Source organism: Staurois parvus, unplaced genomic scaffold (assembly GCF_062004578.1).
Source record: "Staurois parvus isolate SC_StPar_1 unplaced genomic scaffold, SC_StPar_1.0 ptg001270l, whole genome shotgun sequence".
Taxonomy (NCBI): domain Eukaryota; kingdom Metazoa; phylum Chordata; class Amphibia; order Anura; family Ranidae; genus Staurois; species Staurois parvus.
This window is the reverse complement of record NW_028319066.1, coordinates 2,178,524-2,199,780: the sequence shown is the minus strand read 5'-3', so window position 1 is coordinate 2,199,780 and position 21,257 is coordinate 2,178,524. Positions and strand designations below refer to the sequence as shown.

Sequence of the window (21,257 nt, the reverse complement as noted above, 5' to 3'; positions counted from 1 at the left end):
AGGCATGGCGTTCATTTTGCGAGTGAGTAGTGTAGGGACAGGTTACCCATCTGTCAGGGAAAGTGAATACTGGTAGGGAAAGGTTGCCGACTAGTGGGGATAGGATAGGGACACACCATCCTGCCTGGAGTCCTCTCTTCTGGGTACAGACAGGCCAGGTCACATTCCACCCACTAAGACAGACGCTGTCGGCATGCCCGAGACTTGCTCCATTCCACGTTGCCATTACAGCCTGTGAGTGTTCCAGGTCTGGTGCCTTAATACAAATTCTGTTTCCTGCAACTGGACTCTGCATATATACTGCTGCTGCCCCACGCTACACCTCCCCACAAGCAAAATACTTATGAATCATCCTTCTGCTCACTCCTCCTTTCAACATGTTCCTTTTCAGCATATGTGCATGCACCACACCTGATTGGCTCTTGCTGCTACCCTCCACTCTCCCAGTCTGAGGTCTGTTTTGCAAGAGATTACTAGAGGTTGATACCAAGTAAGCAGACAGAAAGGGGTCAAAACAGAAATAAAAACCCAACTGAAATTTTAGTTTTTCCTCACTCTATCCAAAAGTAAAAAAAAACTGCAGTTATTAGATACCCCACGACCTACCTTAGGTAACTCTTCTATTTGATTAGCATCCAGATAGAGCTCCTCCAATGTTCTTTCAAAACTGAAGACCTCTTTTGGCACCTGCTGCAGGCTGCAGTGAGAGTAATCCAACACCGATATTATCTCCTCCTCCCCCCGAAAACATCTGCATGGTACAAGCCGGCCGATGATCTTCCGCTTGGTCGTCATCTCCAGGCACTGCACTGATAAGAATAAATAAAGAGCATATTTATTAAGCAGGAAACTTCAAAAATCTTTACTGACAGTGAGTTGATGTTCTTTATTACTGTGTCATTAAGGGTGTATGTTTAACCCCAAACTGGATATGAAGTCCATAATGTAAAAGAAAATGTTCAAATATGTATATACTTGCAACAAGCTGTAGTTATAAAACCAGTATTCTGTAGCTGCTGTTATTGTGGAGTAATTCATTCTCAAATGTACTGAAGTCATTCAAATCACCCCTGCTTGGGTCCTTCACTACTGGACTACAGAAATACTTTCCTGATATGTTATGAAGATGAAGCGAGGGGGAGTAGTCAGGTCAAACAGGAAGTTGAAAGGTTAGTTAACCTTTATTAGCCAACAAACTTCAAAAGTCTTTACCTATGGTGAGTCGATGTTCTTTATTTCTATGTCCTTAAGGGAGTAAGGGTAACTCCAAGCTAGATGTAAAGTCCATAATGTAAAAGTAAATGTTCAAATACCTATATACTAGCAACAAACTTTAGCTTTAAAACAAGCACTCTGGAGCTGCTGGTATTATGGAGTAATTCATTCTCAAAGTTTACAGCAAAAGCACTGAAGTCATTCAAATCAGCCCTGCCTGAGTTCTTCTTACTGAACTACAGAAATACTTCCCTGTTATATTATCTAGAGGAAGAGAGAGGAAACTGTCAGGTCGAACAGGAAGTTGAAGGCTTAGTTCACTTTTATTGGTCAACAAACTTCAAAATTCTTTACAGACGGTGAGTCAATGTTCTTATCATTAAGGAAGCAAGTTTAAACCCAAACCAGATATAAAGTCCGTAGTGTAAAAGAAAACATTTAAATACTTCTATACTCATAACAACCTGAACTCCTTCACATCAACAGTATGCATCTATGCATGGGCAGCTCAGTGACTAAGTGGTTAGCACTTCCACCTGGCAGTACCAGGGTTGTCACATCAAATCCCAACCACAGCACCACCTGCCTAGAGTTTGCATGTTCTCACTGTACCTGCGTGGGTTTCCTCCGGGCACTCCGGTTTCCTCCCACACTCCAAAGACATGCTGGTGGGTTAATTGGCTCCTGTCTAAATTGGCCCTAGTATGTGTATGTATGAATGTGAGTTAGGGACCTTAGATTGTACACCCCTTGAGGGTTAGGGACTGATGTGAATGTACAATATATATGTAAAGCGCTGCGTAAATTGTCAGCACTATATAAGTACCTTAAATAAATAATAATTATGCATACCAAAATCTAAACAAACCTGTGCTGCGAGCGCACCCCCTGTGCACTCCCACACAATTACCACCACCTACAGAGTGCTCTTGCGATCGCAAGCTTTCCAATCATGTGACCACTGTGAAAGAAAATCACGGTGGTCACAGAATTATAAACTGTGGCATCAGAAACCCCCTAAAGGGCCATGGTAACGTGTGCTACAGATTCACGCCGATGAGTACACAGAAACCAGGTAATGCAGAATTTTCGCGCGGCACTGTTAACCTAAGGAAATTTCATATTTTAGTCATGAAATGTGACTTTGGTGTGATAAATAAGCCCGATGTCCAATATAAATACAACGGCTCTGATCCATTCCTAAGCAATAGCACGCGTTACTGTGGGTGCGTCTTGCGCTCAAGTATTCAACATGTTTTTTTTTCTTTTCTACAGTTACTCCTGTCCACCTCCATACATATAGGCTGTGCACAGCCTATCCAAAAAAAAAAAATCTTTAGCAGGTGACTGACCCTCTATCCTACGTTAAATCTGGGTTCACATATATGCGGTGCGGTATATATCGCATGTGATTTGCACAGCAACTGCACCGCATTCCTGTGCAAATCACATGCGATTTGTGTGCGGTGTGGTTGGAGCCATACATTTTGTATGGCTCTAATTGAACTGCACCCGCACCAAAAAGGTGCAGGACCCTTTTTGTGGGTCTGCACAAGAATCGGATCACATGGGTGCTCACACCTTAACTTAGCATCGGGGTGCGATTCTGATGCGGTGCGGAATCACACTGAAAATGCCGCATCAGTGTGAACCAGGGCTGAAGGTAGGATGGGCCTGATGTTAGAAGTGATCATATCCTCCCTTATGTATTATACATGGTGATCATATCCCCCTTATGTATTATACATGGAGATCATATACCCCCTTATGTATTATACATGGAGATCATATCCCCCCTTATGTATTATACATGGAGATCATATCCCCCCTTATGTATTATACATGGAGATCATATCCCCCCTTATGTATTATACATGGTGATCATATCCCCCTTATGTATTATACATGGAGATCATATCCCCCCTTATGTATTATACATGGAGATCATATCCCCCTTATGTATTATACATGGTGATCATATCCCCCTTATGTATTATACGTGGAGATCATATCCCCCCTTATGTATTATACATGGAGATCATATCCCCCCTTATGTATTATACATGGAGATCATATCCCCCCTTATGTATTATACATAGTGATCATATCCCCCCTTATGTATTATACATGGAGATCATATCCCCCTTATGTATTATACGTGGAGATCATATCCCCCCTTATGTATTATACATGGAGATCATATCCCCCCTTATGTATTATACATGGAGATCATATCCCCCCTTATGTATTATACATGGAGATCATATCCCCCCTTATGTATTATACATGGAGGTCATATCCCCCCTTATGTATTATACATGATGATCATATCCCCCCTTAGGTATTATACATGGTGATCATATCCCCCCCTATGTATTATACATGATGATCATATCCCCCCTTAGGTATTATACATGGAGATCATATCCCCCCTTATGTATTATACATAGTGATCATATCCCCCCTTATGTATTATACATGGAGATCATATCCCCCCTTATGTATTATACATAGTGATCATATCCCCCTTATGTATTTATACATGGAGATTATATCCCCCATTATGTATTATACATGGAGATCATATCCCCCTTATGTATTATACATGGAGATCATATCCCCCCTTATGTATTATACATGGTGATCATATCCCCCCTTATGTATTATACATGGAGATCATATCCCCCTTATGTATTATACATGGAGATCATATCCCCCCTTATGTATTATACATGGAGATCATATCCCTCCTTATGTATTATACATGGAGATCATATCCCCCCCTTATGTATTATACATGGAGATCATATCCCCCTTATGTATTATACATGGAGATCATATCCCCCCTTATGTATTATATATGGAGATCATATCCCCCCTTATGTATTATACATGGAGATCATATCCCCCCTTATGTATTATACATGGTGATCATATCCCCCCTTATGTATTATACATGGAGATCATATCCCCCTTATGTATTATACATGGAGATCATATTCCCCCTTATGTATTATACATGGAGATCATATCCCCCCTTATGTATTATACATGAAGATCATATCCCCCCTTATGTATTATATATGGAGATCATATCCCCCTTATGTATTATACATGGTGATCATATCCCCCCTTATGTATTATACATGGTGATCATATCCCCCCTTATGTATTATACATCGTGATCATATCCCCCTTATGTATTATATATGGAGATCATATCCCCCCTTATGTATTATACATGGAGATCATATCCCCCCTTATGTATTATACATGGAGATCATATCCCCCCTTATGTATTATACATGGAGATCATATCCCCCCTTATGTATTATACATGGAGATCATATCCCCCCTTATGTATTATACATGGAGATCATATCCCCCCTTAATCTCCTCTTCTCAAGAGATAATAAATTCAGTTCCTCTAATCTTTCCTCATAGCTGAGCTCCTCCATGCCTCTTGTCAGTTTGGTTGCCCTTCTCTGTACTTTCTCCAGTTCCCCAATGTTCTTTCTGTGATTTGGTGCCCAAAACTGAACTGCATATTCCAGATGAGGTGTTACTAATGATTTCTCTCTCTCTGGAGTCTATACCTCTTTTAATGCAAGAGAGGATTTTGCTCGCTTTAAAAACCGCAGCTTGGCATTGCATGCCATTATTATGCTTGTGATCTACCATTGACCCCCCAGATCCTTCTCCACCATTGATTCCCCCAGTTGTACCCCCCCTAGTATGTATGATGCATGCATATTCTTAGCCCCCAAGTGCAGAACCTTACATTTATCAACATTAAACCTCATTTACCACATAGTTGCCCAATTACACAGAACATTGAGGTCGGCTTGTAAGTTGAAGACATCTGTAAGGACGTTATCCCACTGCACAGTTTGGTGTCATCTGCAAAGACTGAAATGGGATTTATAATCTCAGACCCTGTATTGTTTATAAATATATTAAAAAGCAAGGGTCCCAAGAGTGAACCATGGGGTACACCACTGACCCCTAGACCATTCAGAGTATGAATCATTAATCACTACTCTCTGAATACAATCTTTTAGCCAGTTTTCTATCTATTTACATATTGAACATACATACAAAACAATTAAAGGAACACTTTGAAAACACATCAGATCTCAATGGGGAAAAATCTCATGCTGGATATCTATACTGATATCGACTGGGTAATTTGTTAGGAATGTAAGGATGCCCATTGTTTGATGGAAATGAAAATGATCAACCTACAGAGGACTGAATTCAAAGACAGCCCGAAAATCAAAGTGAAAAAATGATGCAGCAGGCTAGTCCATTTTGCTGAAATTTTATTGCAGCAACTCAATATGGTCCTCAGTAGTTTGTATGGCCCCCACATGCTTGTATGCATGCCTGACAACATCGGGGGAGGCTCCTAATGAGATTTCCTCCCAGATCTGGATCAGAGCATCACTGAGCTTCTGGACAGTTTGAGGTGCAACCTGGCGGCGTCGGATGGACCAAAACATGATATCTCAGAGGTGTTCTATTGGATTTAGGTCAGGTGAACATGGGGGCCATTCAATGGTATCAACTCCTTCATCCTCTAGGAACTGCCAGCATACTCTCACCACATGAGGCCGGGCATTGTCGTGTACCAGGAGGAACCCAGGACCCACTGCACCAGAGTAGGGTCTGACAATGGGTCCAAGGAATTCATCCTGATACCTAATGGCAGTCAGGGTGCCATTGTCTAGCCTGTAGAGGTCTGTGCATCCCTCCATGGATATGCCTCGCCAGACTATCACTGACCCACCACCAAAACAGTCATGCTGAACGATGTTACAGGCAGTATAACATTCTCCACGGCTTCTCTAGACCCTTTCACATCTGTCACATGTGCTCAGGGTGAACCTGCTCTCATCTGTGAAAAGCACAGGGCGCCAGTGGTGGACCTGCCAATTCTGGTGTTCAATGGCAAGTGCCAATCGAGACCTATGGTGCTGGGCAGTGAGCACAGGGCCCACTAGAGGATGTCGGGCCCTCAGGCCACCCTCATGAAGTCTGTTTCTGATTGTTTGGTCAGAGACATTCACACCAGTGGCCTGCTGGAGGTCATTTTGAAGGGCTCTGGCAGTGCTCATCCTGTTCCTCCTTGCACAAAAGAGCAGATACCGGTCCTGCTGATGGGTTAAGGACATTCTACTGCCCTGTCCAGCTCTCCTAGAGTAACTGTCTGTGTCCTGATTTCTCCTCCATGCTCTTGAGACTGTGCTGGGAGACACAGCAAACCTTCTGGCAATGTCACATATTGATGTGCCATCCTGGCAGAGTTGGACTGCCTGTGCAACCTCTGTAGGGTCCAGGTATTGCCTAATACTACCAATATTGACACTGATCCTAGCCAAATGCAAAACTAGTGAAAAACAGAAAAAATGAGTAGGGAGAAATGTCAGTGGCCTCCACCTGTAAAACCATTCCTGTTTTGGGGGTCATCTCATTGTTGCCCATCTAGTGCACCTGTTGTTAATTTCATTAACACCAAAGCAGCTGAAACTGATTAACAACCCCCTCTGCTACTTAACTAACCAGATCAATATCCCAGGAGTTTATTTGACGTGATGCTATTGATTAAAAAGTGTTGCTTTAATTTTTGTGAGCAGTGTATATTGCAGCAATGTAAAAAAAAACTGATGTAGTATACCAAAGACATTAAGAATGTAAATGGAGAAAAGAGAAAATGAATGCAGATGAGCCTGCACCTGCTTTGCGGAGCCCCGGAGGTAAAATCTGCCTCCTTTTCTATGGATCTCTTTACAGGCGCTTGTTGACATTCTTAAGAGCCAGATGCCGAATCCAAACTTGGATAAATGTATTCTATTGATCTCACCTCCAGAAATGATAGCGACTAGGAAGAGCTACTTCTCGCTCATTGTACAACACTTGTAGGCGATGTTAAAAAAATGAACATGACAGGAGAGCAGAGGCCCCCTCTCAGGTGGGTTAGCACTAATCAGGAACACTTCTTTTTCCTAATGAAAACAGCCCAGGAACATCCGTCGGAGCTCCGGGTACCTGAAAGATGCACAGAGGTGCCGTCAGTGAGTTGTCACGGTGCGACGTGAGCATTAAAAGGAATAATTGCATGAATCACGCGAGTGTATCTTGTACGGGAAATCTCTGCAGTCATTTCAATGGAAGCAGGTGCATGATCTATATTTATCTAAGAGATTTAGACAAAGGGGGTGAAAGAGCCGTCTGATTTTTAATGAACAAAGCCATTGTCATTGGAGTTCAACCCATTATTTACGGATTTTTCCACCTCCCTAGGCTTGGGAAGTGCTAAATGGCACTGTAATGCCTTGTTGTTGTCACATGCAACCTGTATGGTTACATGAAGAATGGTTCGTATCAGGGGCGGACTGACCATTTGGAAACTCGGGCACTGCCCGAGGGCCCGGGGTCAGTAGGGGGCCCCATGAGATGCCCCTGGTTCCTTTTTCATAGGCTTTTTTGAGTTTGGGCAAGGACACAGGGGCCCCATGATCCCCTATTGCCCGGGGGTCCCATGAGTTGTCAGTCCGCCCCTGGTTCGTATATGAATGAATGCATTGAAGCCTAAGTTCAGTTTGTTTCTTTCTAAAATCAGTACAAGGGACCAGGGGCGGACTGACAACTCATGGGCCCCCAGGCAATAGGGGATCATGGGGCCCCTGTGTCCTTGCCCAAACTCAAAAAAGCCTATGAAAAAGGCACCAGGGACATCCCATGGGGCTCCCTACTTGACCCTCGGGCAATGCACGAGTTTACAAATGGTCAGTCCACCCCTGCAAGGGACAGTACTTGCGGGGGGGGGGTCAGCAACCAGTAGATCGTGATCTACCAGTAGATATAGGCCAGGTGACCAGCAGATCGCAGTCTGGGCTTGCTGACCCGCCATCACAGAGCATCAAACAGAGTCCAATGCAGTGTGACTACTTGTAAAGTTGGAGATGTAGCAGGGAGCAAGAGTCGCATAAGCCGATGTCTCCTCTGTAGTGCCGGTTCCTGTCCCATGCGGAATGACACCAGCTGAACTTCACCTCCTATCCCGGCTAGCAGCCTCCAGAGTGGGGCCAGCAGCAGGAATGAAGAGGTCTTTGGGTCAGTGTGAAGCAATACACTGGGCATAATAGTACAGGGCTGCTTTCACACTGACGTGCTGCGGTTTACCCACACCATGGGTGCAGTGCAGTGTACCTGCAGCTTTCCTGCAGGTTTGCTGTGCTTAACCATAGACTTCTATTATATCCTGAGAACAGGGGCGGACTGACAACTCATGGGGCCCCCGGGCAATAGGGGATCATGGGGCCCCTGCGTCCTTGCCCAAACTCAAAAAAGCCTATGAAAAAGGTCCCAGGGGCATCTCATGGGTCCCCCTACTGACCCCGGGCCCTCGGGTAGCACCCGAGTTTCCAAATGGTTAGTCCACCCCTGCCAATGGCCCTAGTGCTGCCAGGCGGACATGCTAATCATTTAGCCACTGTGCTGCATCCTAATTTAAAGATAAATTAAAGCCCCCCCCCCATGCTTGAATGCAAAAGAGAACACATGTAGATCCTGAACGTATGCAAACAGTGATCTTCCCCCATAAGTGAGTTATCGCCGCGAACGTAAGATCCAGGGCAGTAATTCTAACACCAGACTTCCTCTGTAAATCTAAAGTGGTAAATTTAAAGGCTTTTAAAATGTCACCTATGGATAGTAAAATTTACATATTTGGTATCTATTTAATCTGCATAACATCATCTTTTATATTGTACAAAAAATGCGTTAAGTACTGTGTTTTTCTGCATTAAAATTCAAAAAGGTGTATTTTTCCCAAAAAATTGCGTTTGTGACACAAAAATTTCAAAACCCACCAATTTATTCTCTATTCTCTGCTTTAAAAAATATATAAAATGTGGGAGGTCTAAGTAATTTTCCAGCAATAAGTACTGATTGATACATGTAAACAAAAAGTGCCAGAAAAGGCCTGGTCTTCAAGTGGATATGCAAAAAAAAGTTTTAGCTAGAGTTGGACTTACTGGTTACCTGGAGAACATTTATAAGGTCCATGGCTACGGATTACTTAGAAATCCAACAGGGCTGCACAGAACATTTTCCACATGAGCTAATTCCCTTCAATGGTTAATCCCGAGCTGGTAACAAGATCCTGAGCGTTCTACTGTACCACCTTTATTCTATAAAATTATTATTTACAAATAGTAAACCATGTTTATAGAGGACGCAATCATTACCCCGCATGTTCCCGCTTTATGTGTATCAGTAATACCATTGTCTGCCTGTCAGCCTTCACCAATGATAACAATCTATTAGAAAGCTCTTAAATGATGGACCATAGACATGTTTACAGGCAAAGGGATGCTGAGGATATTTAATGTGCGGCGATGAGAAGCATCTTGTTACAGCTCTGGTTTATAGCTCCAATATATCAAGCTTTATACCTAGCGGAGTCCTGCCAGGGTGGAAAAGAAATTCAGGCATGAAGAGTAAACTCAAACTTTTAAGGACTTTGGTGGAAAATTCTGCTTTTATGAAACAAATTCTAAATACCCTACAGTACTATGCAAAAGGTTTAGGGATGTGTGAAGAAAATGTACTAAAGTAAGGATGCTTTGCAAAATAATGAAATGACCAGAGCTTAAAGAGTACATCGGGAAACACTTTTCTTTTTTGAAATATCTGCCTGGAAAGGACCTTGTTGAAGCAGAAAGATCCCCTTGTGCCTTGTGGATACAGCAGGACCACTCTGTGTCTTGTCCATACAGAAAGACAACTCAATGTCTTGTTGATACAGTAGGACCACTCTGTGTCTTGTCCATACAGAAGGACCTATCAATGTCTTGTTGATAAAGTAGGACCACTCTGTGTCTTGTCCATGCAGAAGGACTCCTCAATGTCTTGTTGATACAGTAGGACCATCCTGTGCCTTGTTGATACAGTAGGACTACCCTGTGCCTTGTTGATACAGTAGGGCGACCCTGTGCCTTGTTAATACAGTAGGACTACCCTGTGCCTTGTTGATACAGTAGGACTACCCTGTGCCTTGTTGATACAGTAGGGTGACCCTGTGCCTTGTTGATACAGTAGGACCACCCTGTGCCTTGTTGATACAGTAGGACTACCCTGGGCCTTGTTGATACAGTAGGGCGACCCTGTGCCTTGTTGATACAGTAGGACCACCGTGTGCCTTGTTGATACAGTAGGACCACCCTGGGCCTTTTTGATATAATAGGACCACCGTGTGCTTTGTTCGTACATTAGGGTCACTGTGTGCCTTGTTGATACAGTTGGACCACCGTGTGCCTTGTTGACACAGCAGGACTACTCTGTGTTCTGTACATACAGTAGGACCACTCTGTGCCTTGTTGATTCTTCCCAATAACCACCAATGTAAGAAGCATTCTTCCCAATGACCACCAAGGTAAGGAGAATTCTTCCCATCAACCACCAATGTAGGAAACATTATTTCCACTGACCACCAATGTAAGGAACATTCTTCCCTTTGACCACCAATGTACGTAGCATTCTTCCCAATGACCATCAATGTAAGGAAAATTCTTCCCATCGACCACTAATGCAGGGAACATTCTTCCTACTGACCACCAATGCAAGTAGAATTCTTCCCATTGGCCACTAATGTAAGGTGCATTCTTCCCACTGACCTCCGATGTAAGGGGCATTATTCCGACTGACCACCAATGTAAGGTGCATAATTCGAATTGACCATCAATGTAAGGATCATTATTCTCACTGACCCCCAATATAAGGGGCATTTTTCCCACTGACCTCCAATGTAAGGAACATTCTTCCCACTGTCCTCCAATGTAAGGAACATTCTTCTCACTGACCACCAATGTAAGAAGCATTTTCCCTATAGACCCTAATAAATTAATGTTAGCAGGGGTTCCTTTAGACCTAAAAATCATGTCAACGATTCCACTGGGGTAAAAGGATTGCGAAAGACTGCTGTAGCAGAATATAGTTTGTATGACTCCCTGTGATGTCACCACTAGGCTTCTAAACTTTTTTTTAAAGGCACTTCTTATTGACAGATGCATGACCCCCCCCCCCCCCCCAGAAATACATCTCCGAAGAATCCTTTCCCTACACATGCTCTGTGGGCAGGCTCTTAGAATTCAGGGCAGCAACACTGGTTTTCTAGGGAAAGAAAAATAATGTATACACGTGGACTGGGACAGAGAGGGCTGGGGGATAGGTGGAGTCCTGTAGTTCATCAGTGCTGCATGGGATTTCAGTGCACTGTTTTGGCAGACCAAACAGGAAGCTATGAGCTCACTGGACTTCTGCCAGATCAATAGGTATTTTTCTGCACTTGCTACATATGCAAAGAGATAAAATAAGAGGAAATGTACATGTTGCTTTGCAGAGATGTACTGCAAATGTGTTTTTCAAGTGTAAGCTCACATTTACTAAAAAAGTATACCATGCTGTCCAACAGCGTGCTAAATTTACTCTCCGGCCAGTGCTCTCTTTCAATTCAAAGAGTATAGGCCGAATTCAAATGAAAATGAAGCACCCTTACCATTACCTACAGCCTGCAATGGCTCTGTCCTGAGTTATTGTAGGGATGGAGCAGCTGTTGGGACCAGCACCCCTTAGTGCCATTAAAGGAAGCGTGTTTGACAATGGTCTGTATCCAATAGGGATACACTAAAAACGTACTTAGCTTGAGTAGTAGTTCACAATTTCCGTAGCAAACAGGATTCCAGACTACTCAAGTGAGTGTTGCGGGAAGCCGGGTGCTCTCGTAGTCTAGCTATAGTCATCCCCAGGTGAAGTCTCTTCTTCGGTCTTGTGAAGTCTCCCCTGGCACAGACCTTCTTTGGTGTTCTGGAGCCCCTTCTGGCACAGGCCATCCTACAACCCAAGTCTTTTTCAACCCTGTGTTCGGTATGTGGCTGTGTTGTCTTCTTTCCTTGCCTCCTCCATTTCCTTATGACATCACTTCCTGTTTAACTAGCCTTTATGAACCAGTTAAACAAGTTAATTAACAATTGAATGGAAGAAGCTCAGCCTCTGAATTCCATAGGGTAGCTAAAATGTGTTATTCCATATATTTATGCTAAACAAAACTGCTAACATAGCCATGGCAACCAGGGGCGGACTGACCATTTGGAAACTTGGGCACTGCCCGAGGGCCCGGGGTCAGTAGGGGGCCCCCACGTGATGCCCCTGGTACCTTTTTCATAGGCTTTTTTGAGTTTGGGCAAGGACACAGGGGCCCCATGATCCCCTATTGCCCAGGGGCCCCATGAGTTGTCAGTCTGCCCCTGATGACAACACAGAGCCTCCTCCATTTCTTTTGACATCACTTCCTGTTTAACTAGCCTTTATGAACCAGTTAAACAAGTTAATTAGCATTTGAATGGAAGAAGCTCAGCCTCTGAATTCTATAGGGTAGCTAAAATGTGTTATTCCATATATTTATGCTATACAAAACTGCTAACATAGCCATGGCAACCAGGGGTGGACTGACCATTTGGAAACTCGGGCACTGCCCGAGGGCCCAGGGTCAATAGGGGGCCCCCATGTGATGCCCCTGGTACCTTTTTCATAGGCTTTTTTGAGTTTGGGCAAGGACACAGGGGCCCCATGATCCCCTATTGTCCGGGGGCCCCATGAGTTGTCAGTCCGCCCCTGATGGCAACACAGAGCGCTGTCCTGTTCTTTTGGGCCGCACACATGCAGTTCACACTTTCTCTTGTTGCCTTTGATGAGCTTCTTATTAATGTGGTTTTGGCTTACAGTCTTTGAATTGAAAAGAATCCCTGGCTGGAGGGCAGGTTTAGGTTGCTGTCCCCCTATACTCATATGGCACAGCATATTGTGCGTTTTGGTTCAGGTGAACTAGCCCTTTAAATTTAGCCCAGACATACACTTTAAAGTGGTATTAAACCCAAGACCAAAAATGTAATATATTGCAGCTTAGCAATAATTAGATGCGGTGGCTGCATTCATTTTCTTTTTTTTAGGCTTTTTCTCTTCTGTTTTCACCTGGTGATCTGGCCCCTGTATAAGAGCACCCCCGCTCTGAATGAAGGCACACAAGGAGCACTTTTGGACAGCAGCATTGTCAGTCTTGGGGGGGGAGCAGGGGCGCACTGACAACTCATGGGGCCCCCGGGCAATAGGGGATCATGGGGCCCCTGTGTCCTTGCCCAAACTCAATAAAGCCTATGAAAAAGGTACCAGGGGCATCTCATGGGGCCCCCTACTGACCCCGGGCCCTCGGTCATTGCCCGAGTTTCCAAATGGTCAGTCCGCCCCTGGGGGGGAGTGTTAGATGTGGATTTAGATACACTAACAAACTGAAGCCAAACTCCAGCTCGCACTTTATCGTCAGTTACATCAAACATTTTTTTTTCCTTTTGGGATACAGGTTTTTCATGAATAAATAAAAGCTGATCATTGCAAGCACCCCTGTCAGTCTTAAATGGTTTGTTTCATCTCTGTAACCGATTCATCTGGAAGAGAACATGTTCATATATCAGTGGTTCATATAGTGAACTCGGTGTAGAGTTATTCCCCCTGAGGTCATCACAGAGGACAAGGGGGCACTCTTTACGTCTGGAGGAAAAAAACATTTAATCTCCTAACACGAAAGGTTTCTTCACAGTGAGAGCTGTGAAAATGTGGAATTAGACTCCCTTAAGAGTTGGTTCTGGCCAGCTCAGTGGATTGCTTTAAAAAAGTCCTGGATTCTTTCTTAGATGCACAGAATATAACTGGATACTAACATTTATAGGTATCCGATTGCCTCTCCGGGAATCAAGAAGGCCTTTTTTTCCCAGCAGGAGCAAATTGGAACATGTTTTGCTGGGTTTTTTTTTGCTTTCCTCTGAATCAACTGTGGGTGTAGGATTATAACTTTTTTTTTTTAATGGTTGGACCTTTGTCTTTTTTCAGCCAGACTAACTATGTAATTTGAAAAACAACAGACTTGAAAAATAGTTGAAAATAGAAGAAAGAAAGCCTAAAAAGAAAAAGGCAGCCATCACATCTAAGGATTGGTAAGCTGCAATATAATAAATGAGAAAGCAGACAATGCTTTTGACTTGCTCTGAATTAGGGAATCCGGTGTGAGATCTCGATGGTGAAATAGTTAAAATCTGTCCTCTCCAGTAAAGAAGATGGAGGATGTTTGGATTAGAGCAGACACTGGTCAAGTCATAATGGAGATATATTAATCATCGGTGCAGCACAGCCAGGAGATGTGTTCCTTATTGCTTTCACACATGATGGTAGAGTAATGGGATTTAAAGACTGTGTTTACACAGAGTAGCTGTCAGTTTAATCAACACTGTGAACCCAGACACTATTCCCAGCTCTGATGTGCTACCTGAAACGCTTGCTTTTCTGAAAATGGAAGAATAGATTTTGTTTATTAAAACAGTTATCAATTAAAAGGCATTTCAATGTTAACAAAAAGCATTTACTTAGCCCTGCACTAGGAGCTTGAAAGACAAAAGGCAATGATGCCCACAGGATTCAGCATTTCACTTCCATATTCGTTCTGCCACTAGTCACCTAAAGATGAAGTTTAATCTGCTTATGTCTTGCCTTCCCTGGTTCCTCCCTCTCTCCTCGATAACATGCTAATGACATTGTTAAAATACAACTCTTCTGTTTTTATTGCATGCCTTTTAATAGACAATGCCACTGGGTCTCTATGCTTCTCTATGAAATTATTATTATTATACAGGATTTATATAGCGCCAACAGTTTGCTCAGCGCTTTACATTATAGTGGGAGACAATACAGTTCAATACAAGAGGGATTTGAGGGCCCTGATCCTTGGAGCTTACAATCTAGGAATCAGTAAACAAAATGTGCTGCACTCAGTAAATGATAACCTCAAACAAAATTACCAAAGTGCATATTATCCATAAATCCATAGTGAGCAGCACATTCAATGAGAAAGTCCACAAAACATTTCCCAGAGTGCACATAGAAAATGATGAGAGTGTGCGTCCCACTCCAGTGAACCAACCTCCGCCACCAATAATTCAGATGAGGCCAGGGGCGGACTGGCCATTCGAGCACTCGGGCACTGCCCGAGGGCCGGGAGTCAGTAGGGGGCCACATGAAATGCCCCTGGTACCTTTTTTATAGGCTTTTTTGAGTTTGGGCAAGGACACAGGGGCCCCATGATCCCCTATTGCCCGGGGGCCCCATGAGTTGTCAGTCTGCCCCTGGATGAGGCATATTGGAAACACATGACCCTGAAACTATAGAAAGGTCATGGCATATATTCATAAGCGCACCAAACCCAAGGCACGTTCCAAGAGCAACCAATCATATATAGACGAACCCAGGATCACTTAAAGTGGAACTCCACCCAAAAGGGGAAATTCCGCTTTAAGGCCTCCTCCCCCCTTTTCTTTCACATTTGGCAATCTTTTTGGGAGGGGGGCAGGTATCTGGTTTTGACAGGTACCCGCTCCCACTTCCGCTCGGATTGCCTAGGTGATTTGAGCAGAAGTGCTCCTTTCCCCCCTCCCTCCCTGCAGTCTTCTGGAGCACAGCACAGGTCCCAGAAGACTGCGGGGCCACTCACAGCATGCAGCGCGGCTCGTGCATACGCAGTGGCCATGCGGCAGTAAAGTCGCAAGCTGTCACAGCTGGGTGCCCACAGCTAAGATGCCGGAGAAGGGGACCGAAGACGATACACGGCGCCCCCTCGGGTGAGCGCACCGGTGGATCCAGGGACAGGTAAGTGTCTGCTTATTAAAAGTCAGCAGCTAAAGTTTTTGTAGCTGCTGACTCTTAATTTTTACAAAAATGACTGGAGCTCTACTTTATGTTCTCAGTTATATGTATGCAAGGCCCAAAATCTGCTCCGAAAACCACCAGCCAGGAACACTACTAATTGTTTAGGTCTCATTCCAGCCTTCCATATGACTGCACTCAGAAAAAAAGAAAGTAGACCTGCCCCAAATTCTGCCAAAGAGTCTTTATTAGTAACTAAAATTGCACTCGCTTAGGTAGAAATGACAACAGCGTGTATACCGCATCAAAAATTCTGCCTCTGGGGACACTTCCGGTGCGTGATGACGTCATTTAGCGTAGCTCCGCCCATAATGCATGCATATCATGCCTGGTGGGAGGGGCCAGCAGGATGCTGTACTTAGTTCCCTAAAAACATCACAGCCAAAAGGTCTGTTTTAATATGAGCTGTGAGAATGTGGAATAGAGTTGGTTCTGTCCAGAGTTGGTTCTGTCCAGCTCAGTGGATTGCTGTAGGAAAGTCCTGGATTCTTTCTTGGATACACAGAATATAACTGGATATAACATTTATAGGTAAAGTTGATCCAGGGAATATCCGATTGCCTCTCGGGGGATCAGGAGGGAATTTTTTCCCCTGCAGGAGCAAATTGGATCGTGCTTTGCTAGTTTTTTGCCTTCCTCTGGATCAACTGTGGGTGTAGGATTATAACTTGTTTTTTTTTTAATGGTTGAACTGGATGGACTTTTGTCTTTTTTTCAGGCAGACTAACTATGTAACTATGTAATATCTCCATTTAGTTTATAACATCCCGCAGCACCCTGAGTTTCTTTTGTGTAAATGGATTGAAAATTGACTTTGGATTGGTTGGCACAGGCTATAGCCAGTTGGGTATTTAGATTTTGTCCTGCCCTAGGAAACGCAGAAATCATCCCCCCCTTCCTCCACAGAGGAGAGAGCCTGACACCGACCAACACCAGACACCCCCCAACCCCCCCCCCCTCAGCGGAGAGAGGGGGGCAGTGACCAACAACACCCCTATCCCCCTCCACCTGAGGGAGCCTTCCACTAACACTCCCCCTCACATTCCCCCCGGCGACAGAGAGAAAGACACTACAGCTCTGGACATCCCCGGGAATGACAGTCGGGCTCTGCATTGACCATCAAGCATCCCGCAGCCTCTCTTGCATCCCACCTGGTCCCCGTGCTGCATATGTCCCTTCTTCCAGGGGGCAGTGCTCCCCCCTAAAAAATGCCGCCCTAGGCAAATGCCTTGTTTGCCTTGTGGTCAATACGCCCCTGTCTATTATTATTATTATACAGTATTTATAAAGCGCCAATAGTTCGCTCAGCGCTGTACATTACAAAGGGGGACAGAACATGTGACAGAACAATACCAATACAATGCAAAACATGAGGGGATTGAGGGCCCTGCTCTTTGGAGCTTGCAATCTAGGAGGGAGGGGATGGTGGCACAGGAGGAGATAGCTGTGGGGGATGGAGTGGTAGGAAGAGTGGAGGAGGTCGGCAAGTTAGCAGGGGGTGGGGTAGGCTTCCCTGAAGAGATGGGTTTTCAGGGTGCGCCTAAAGGAGAGGAGAGAAGGTGATAATCTGATGGGTTGGGGCAGGGAGTTCCAGAGGATGGGTGACACCCTGGAGAAGTCCTGGAGGCGGGCATGGGAGGAGGAGACCAGGGAACTAGATAGCATGTCTTTGAATTCTGAATCAGATTAATTCTGTCAAATCTTCTCTTCCACTGGACATGCAGTATATAGATATAACTGGAGCAGACGGACGTGGATGTGTTGCCAAAAGCAAAAGCTGATATTTCTGAAGGTCAGGTTTAAAAATCAAAACCATTAGAAGAGAATCATATACATGACAAACCAAAGAATTGAGTAGGAAAATGATGAAAGGCAAATTCCACCCAAACCTGTAACAGTTCACTTTTGGAGGAAAGCGAAAGCCGGCAATGATTGTTCTTTACCTTATTAGGACTCATGCTGAGATTTCGGAATCGGGGTTCCCAACTCCGCCCATTTGCAGCCTCTATTACTAAGTAGTCTCATTTACCTGTCTTGGGGGAAAGCGGGCAGAGCCAAACCCAATGGCAAGGATATCTAGGATATGGAGTCCTTGAGAGGTGTACCAGTCTGAGCTGAGAAAGTAGTGTGAGATTCAACCTACTGGTGTCTAATATTAGATTTACTTAGAATATGCCTTTAAATCCTTCACAAATGTGAGGTTATACATGGTGGCAAGCACAGGCATTATCATTAGAACTGAAATAAGGGAACTAGTAAAGTGATATTAAACCCTCAGTTTTTTTAATTACTTTCAGCAGCTGGTTTATTCTCCTAGGACCCATTCACACCTGAGCGTTTTGTAGCATGAAGCTTGTAGCTCCAAAATGCTCAGGGAGAAAAAAAAATCAATTATTCTCTATGAAGATGGTTCACATCTCCATTTCCAGTGGCCTGAAGCCAAAATGCCTGAAGAAAAAAGTTCTGTAGTTACTTTTATACTTTTGTATACATTGAAGCACGCAATTCGCATGTTTTTGAGTGTTTTTGTCATGCATGTTTGGAGATTTTTTTCTACTCAAATTAAAAAATGTTAAAAAAAAATGATAAATTAATAAATTCTATGTTTAATAAAATAAATATAGAAATAAACAAAAATGATCGAAAATAAATAAAAATAAACAATATGTAATGTTAAAATAATGAATAAATAATTGTAATGAAAAAAAAATTAACCTCTAACCTTTACCCCCAAACCTTAATAAATAAATAAACTGGTAATAAAAATAAAAATAAATAAAAATAACCACTTAACCCTAACAAATAAATAAATAATAAGAAGGCAATTAATAAAATACTAAACTCTAACCCAAACCTTAACTCCCAACCCCCTAAATTTAAAACCTAACCCTAATCCTAACCTTAACACCTAACCCCAACCCTAACCCTAATTCTCACCCCTAACCCTAACACCTAACCTTAACTCTTGCCCCTTACCATAATAAACAAAAATTTAATAATGATAAAAAACATTTTAAAAAGCTGATGGAAAAGCTAAAAAAGATCAAAAACCTAGAATCCAATGATGAAAAATGTTAGAATTTTTTAATTTATCATTATTTTTTTTTTATGTTTAATAAAATAAATATAGAAATAAACAAAAATGATCGAAAATAAATAAAAATAAATAAACAATATGGAATGTTAAAACAAGGAATAAATATTTGTAATGAAAAAATAATTAACCTCTAACCTTTACTCCCAAACCTTAATAAATAACTAAATAAATAAATAAACTAGTAATAAAAATAAATAAAAATAACCACTTAACCCTAACAAATAAATAAATAATAAGAAGGCAATTAATAAAATACTAAACTCTAACCCAAACCTTAACTCCCAACCCCCTAAACTTAACACCTAACCCTAATCCTAACCTTAACACCTAACCCCAACCCTAATTCTAACCCCTAACCCTAACACCTAACCTTAACTCTTGCCCCTTACCGTAATAAACAAAAAATGAATAATGATAAAAAACATTTTAAAAAGCTGATGGAAAAGCTAAAAAAGATCAAAAACCTAGAATCCAATGATGAAACAGATTATATTTTTCTCTATTGGCCATTTAAAAATGCCAGAGCTGAAAAACACGCAAAAACAATCAAAAAACACTAAAAAAAAACAAGACGCTCAGGTGTTAAAGCAGCCTTACTGGGAATGAAGCTCCCTTATCTTTTACTCCTTGCTTATGTTACAGTTTAAGCTGGTGCCCCCCTCCATCCATGTCTCCATGCTTTATTTTGCTGAGAAATCACTTTGAAAAACACCCCCCTAGCATTTATGGACATCTTGAGTAAGGGCAGATGATTCAGCATTTACTTCCTAGAATCCACCTGCCCTTAGCTCGAGCTTGGAGGCAGGAGGGTGTGAAAAATCTCTCCTTCCTTTCTGAGGACCCTGGAATATATGATATCAATTGCCTAGGCATGGAAACCAGGAAGCAATTGAAAAAAATAAAAATAAAAAGTTTAAAACAGGTACATATGATATACTTTTTTATCTATTTAGTAATGCTAGAGGCATAAGAACTAAACATATTCAATGGTGATTGAGAGAGTAAAGTTCCCCTTTAATGCTGCAAAAATCGTGAATCGTGAAATTTCACAGAGGGATTCTCTTATTTTTGATGCTCATACCAAAGAAACATGAATTGTATATTAGACGTATTAGAGCTCGACAAATCACAGCACCAGGTCATCCTGGTAACTAGAAATTATGTCCTGGCGCCTGGGTTTACACAAGGCCTCCCATTGACTTCAACAGGAAGTTGCACCCCATAGACTTCAATGGGAAGTTACGCCCATTGACTTCAATGGGAAGTCGCACCCCATAGACTTCAATGGGAAGTTGCGCCCCATAGACTTCAATGGGAAGTCGTGCCCCAGAGACTACATTGGGAAATCTCGCCCCATAAACTTCAAGGGGAAGTCGCGCCCCCTAGACTTCAATGGGAAGTTGCACCCCAAAGGCTTCAATGGGAAGTCACACCCCATAAACTTCAGTGGGAAGTTGCACCCCATAGATTTTAATTGGATGTCGCGCCCCACAGACTTCAATGGGAAGTCATGCCCCATAGACTTCAATGGTAAGTCACTCCCCATAGACTTCAATGGGAAGTTGTGCCCCATATACCATATACTTTAATAGGAAGTCGTACCCCATAGACTTCAATGGGAAAATACCTCCCATAGACCTTATCCAATTACCATGGAATGTGTAGATGTTAACCACTACAGATGCTAAAGGTTTTACCCCTTCATGACCAGGGCATTTTTTGCTTTTCGGCATGGCGTCACTTTAACTGGTAATTATGCAGTCATGTAACGCTCTACCCAAATAGAATTTATATCATTTTTCCACACAAATAGAGTTTTCTTTTGGTGGTATTTGATCAGCACTGGGTTTTTTTTTTTTAATATATAATGAAAAAAGACAACATTTTGAAACTATAAAGAAAATATATTTTCTACTTTCTGCTTTAAAACATATCCAATAAAAAAAAAGTAAAAAACAAATTTCATCATAAAGTGTTTTCTGCTATATCTTTTGGTAAAAAAAAAATCCCCAAAAAGTGTATATTGATTGGTTTGCATGACAGTGATAGCGTGCACAAACTACTGTATATATACTGACTTTATTTTAATACTAATAATGGTGGTGATAAGCAACTTATAATGGGACTGCGATAGTGC

General features: G+C 42.7%; 1 protein-coding gene across 6 annotated transcripts in view; it reads right to left on the bottom strand.

The window, feature by feature from the left end:
- The window catches only part of LRRC7 (leucine rich repeat containing 7), a 508,212-nt gene that overhangs the window by 240,688 nt on the left and 246,267 nt on the right, over positions 1-21,257 (bottom strand). For all 6 annotated transcript variants that reach the window (XM_089660766.1, XM_089660763.1, XM_089660761.1 and 3 more), the window contains one exon: positions 607-809. In XM_089660766.1, coding sequence (XP_089516892.1) covers positions 607-809 — 203 coding nt within the window. The remainder of the gene's footprint in view (positions 1-606; positions 810-21,257) is intronic.